Below are 3,488 nucleotides of genomic sequence, written 5' to 3' on the forward strand. Positions count from 1 at the left end.
GCTTATCGTTTGGAGTTATCGCCGGGCTCTTAGCTCCACCCTGTTTTCCACATATCCTAGCTGTAACGCCGAGTAGGTCCAACTATTACACCACAACAACAGCCACCAGTGTGCGATAGTGAAGGCCGTGTACTGGTACATCCACTGGATATTCTTCAACGAAGAACGGTGAAGTTTAATAACGCTGTGATGGTGAAGGTGCTTGTTCAGTGGACCAATCTTGGTCCTGAAGATGCTACGTGGGAGGACTGGGGTTATATCCGCAGTCAATTTCCGACATTTGTTGCTAACCTACGACCTTGAGGACAAGGTCTGTCTGAAGAGGAAGGGATTGTTAGGGTTTAGATAATATCGAATAAGGTCGGAAATGAATTGGGAAAGAAGATATTAGTGTATAAGTAAGACATTACACGTGTAAGGAGATTAGATTAGAGAAGAAACGTGGAGGCTTTAGATGCAAGTATCAGCATCCTAAAGAATGGCTGAGATTAATAGTTCATTAATAAAGGAATTGTGGTGATCTATTGGGCTGCAAGTTGTTATGGGCCAACTGTATAACAACCTTCCAGTTGGACTGAGGAGTTAGTTTTGGACCGGTAATTTTCTGTTATTTCTTTCTTCTCATTTCTTCTCCTTCTCGATTTTCTCCATCCTTCTTACTTCTCATCTTCCTTCTTCATTTCAAGTGGAAGCTCATTAATGAAGTCAAACCTTAGTTACTAGTTGAAATTCAATAATTGTTGTACTGTTGATTGAGACATCCAATTCAATAATAAAAATTCCTTCGTGTCACTATTCTCTTATTTCTTTGAGTACATTACAAACAGTCAGAAAAAAAAAAAGGCATATTTTCCTTAAGAAAAAAAGCATATCCTCACAATTGAGTTCACCATTTAGTAAAAACTGTGTATTTCTGCAAACTATACAGCTGACACCAATGCAGCAGACTGCTGGCATGCTATTTGATTGAATCAAAGAATAGTCACTTTCGTAAAGCTTTTGCAGTTCTATATCGGTATCGTCCATGTTGCCTATGCAAATCTGGAGTAACCTATATATACACACACATACATAGATCATGGTTTCGCTTGAACAGCTTTAGAGACATCGAGATGATTAAGACGGCATGTTCCAAGAAGATATTCAGGAAGCTCCTCTGTTGTGTTGGCCTGTGAAGAAAGATATTTCAGATAGTTGTTCCAATAAGACACTCAATGCTTGTCAACCTCATTGAAATTCAATGTAATTGACAACATTGGCACTTTCCACAATTTAAAACCATATGCTTAAATGGAGAATGGGACATGAACATTACCTGGACAAGAAACGCCATTTCAATGACAAGGTTGTTTAGATATCCAACAACAAGGCTTACGACTCCCCTTGCCACAGTAGAAGAGCCAACATCGATATCAAGCTGAAAGACCACAAAATTTTTTGAGAATCCGCTATGAGGAAAAAATTTCTTCCACGTTAAAAGATGTTTCACTGTGGAGGGATTTGAATGTCAATACAAGGAGGAGTATTTCACCTATTATTCTAAAGATAATTAAATTTTGACCTACAAACGCGTCAACATATAACAGCAATCCACAAATTGCCACATGAATCAAACAGAAACTGAAAGCCCTCCCCCTCCCCAGTAATCTTCTATCCTTTGTCGCACACACCAACTAAAAGGAAGATGAAAAGAAATAACCTAAAACCCATGAACTCATCCACATGAAATTAGTGCAACCGAAAAGTATTGATGACTACACACCTCTGCTGAGAAGTTCAAATCTCAGCAAGGAGTATGGGTTGTTAGATGTCCCACATTGGTTCAAGACTCAAGCTAGTATCTATGTTATTAACTTGGTAAAAGTATTCTACTTTCGTCGAGAGGAGATATTGAACTTCTGCCATAGTGGAAGTAGTTCATTCACACATCTTGGAAATGGCCGTATTAACTGCACCAACTATTAGCAGCTACACATGCAAACAAAATTAAAGCATCATTTCCTGTCAAAGTACTCTTGAAATTTACCTCCAAGTAGTTCTTTCCCCGAAAATAATTAATTTCAAGTGCTTGACCTACAATGCATGCTTTCTTCCCAACACTCTGCTTGACTAACCATGGTCCCTGACAAAAATAAAAAAAAAAATCAAGATTCCTGATCTTTAAAAGGATTGAAAAATTGTTAAAGTGCTATTAGCAGTGCTGATAAAAGCACATAGTCCAACCAAAAAGCTAACAAGAAAGCAGAAAAGAATTACGATGCAGGACTCTAGGATGACATGTATTTTGGGAAAATAACTTGAGCATGCAATATCCCTCTCTGCATTTCTCCATTAAATTAAATTTGTTCGGTTATGATTGTTTTTATTGTTGAAAAATTACTTGAAGTTGTAAAATTGACCTCTGAGAAGTGAAAAGGTTCATGTCTGTCATTGGAACTGGAAGAGGCATTCAGTTTTCTTAAGATTGTGAGAGCAACTTGCTGCTGTGCAGTCAATAGCTGCGAACTCAGGAAGGTACAGGGCAAAAGTTCTACCACCAACCATTCTCAAGAACATTGATATGGCTCAGTGCAAACGTAACAAGACTGATGGCATGCCCTAGCTTTTACTAATGCGTTGAGCAACTTAAATAAAAATAATTATTATTAAACTTGTGAAAAAGAGAATCTGTTCAATCTCAATTATCAGAAAACAAACCTTGGATATGTACGGTATGAGCTTGAAACTTGAATTTCTATAAGCATCATCTCCTTTGACGAAACTCTCCAGCAAGGGTGCATTTTCTATTGGAGTGTCCATCATATAGTAGAGACCAAGGCTGTATGTTGTTGAACCTGGTACCTGAATGTAAGAAACATTCAGCTACATGACGGATTTCTCTGGAATTCTGAAGGAAAAAAGAAAAGACATATAAAAGAAGCTAGAGAATATACCTGTATATTCACAATGAAGAAAAATTCTGGACCACCCTTAGCTGCATATTCTGCAGATAAAAACTGGTAAGCAGCAGGTTTACAGACTACATGTGTATGTTAAGTGTCATTGNAGCCTATGGGTTCTAGGTATCGAGAAGCCTGATTAAGAGAGTAACGAAGAGTTAGAGACGATGTGTTGTCTCGCTTGATGATCCAGAATAACACAAGGAAATCTATGGTGCAAGCAAGTTGAAGGAAGGTTGAGAGTAGTATAAATAGACATGTATAGGTCGCAAACTAAAGTATGGTGAAGCAACAGGTTTTCGGAAGACATGAGTAAGGACAAGAAAGGGCGAGTAAGAAGGTGACGAGAAATGGATAAGTACTCGGAATTAAGCCCAGGAAAACAAAAGAGCTGATAGTTTCTGTAAGTTATAGAAAGCTCAGTATAGCCTGAAAGAACTCAAAGGAGTCTAAGACTGGTAGCATTTAGAAGAGATGGAATGTTGCCCTGGTAATACAAAGAGGATGTAGTGTGATAATAGGATGACGTTGGCTTTGATGAGTATAGTA

At 38.1% G+C, this 3,488-nt stretch overlaps 1 protein-coding gene across 1 annotated transcript; it reads right to left on the reverse strand.

Annotated features, from left to right (window-relative positions):
* Window positions 1-765: 765 nt before the first annotated feature.
* Window positions 766-2,983, reverse strand: LOC109220869 (protein ENHANCED DISEASE RESISTANCE 2-like; the record flags this gene model as incomplete). The annotated part of the gene is made up of 5 exons (XM_019385339.1): window positions 766-1,169; window positions 1,316-1,417; window positions 2,027-2,122; window positions 2,698-2,841; window positions 2,934-2,983. Coding segments are annotated over 5 exons (485 nt in total), but the record flags the coding sequence as incomplete, so codon positions are not given.
* Between the last annotated feature and the right edge of the window lie 505 nt (window positions 2,984-3,488).

The sequence above is a fragment of the Nicotiana attenuata genome, unplaced genomic scaffold (assembly GCF_001879085.1).
Source record: "Nicotiana attenuata strain UT unplaced genomic scaffold, NIATTr2, whole genome shotgun sequence".
NCBI lineage: Eukaryota > Viridiplantae > Streptophyta > Magnoliopsida > Solanales > Solanaceae > Nicotiana > Nicotiana attenuata.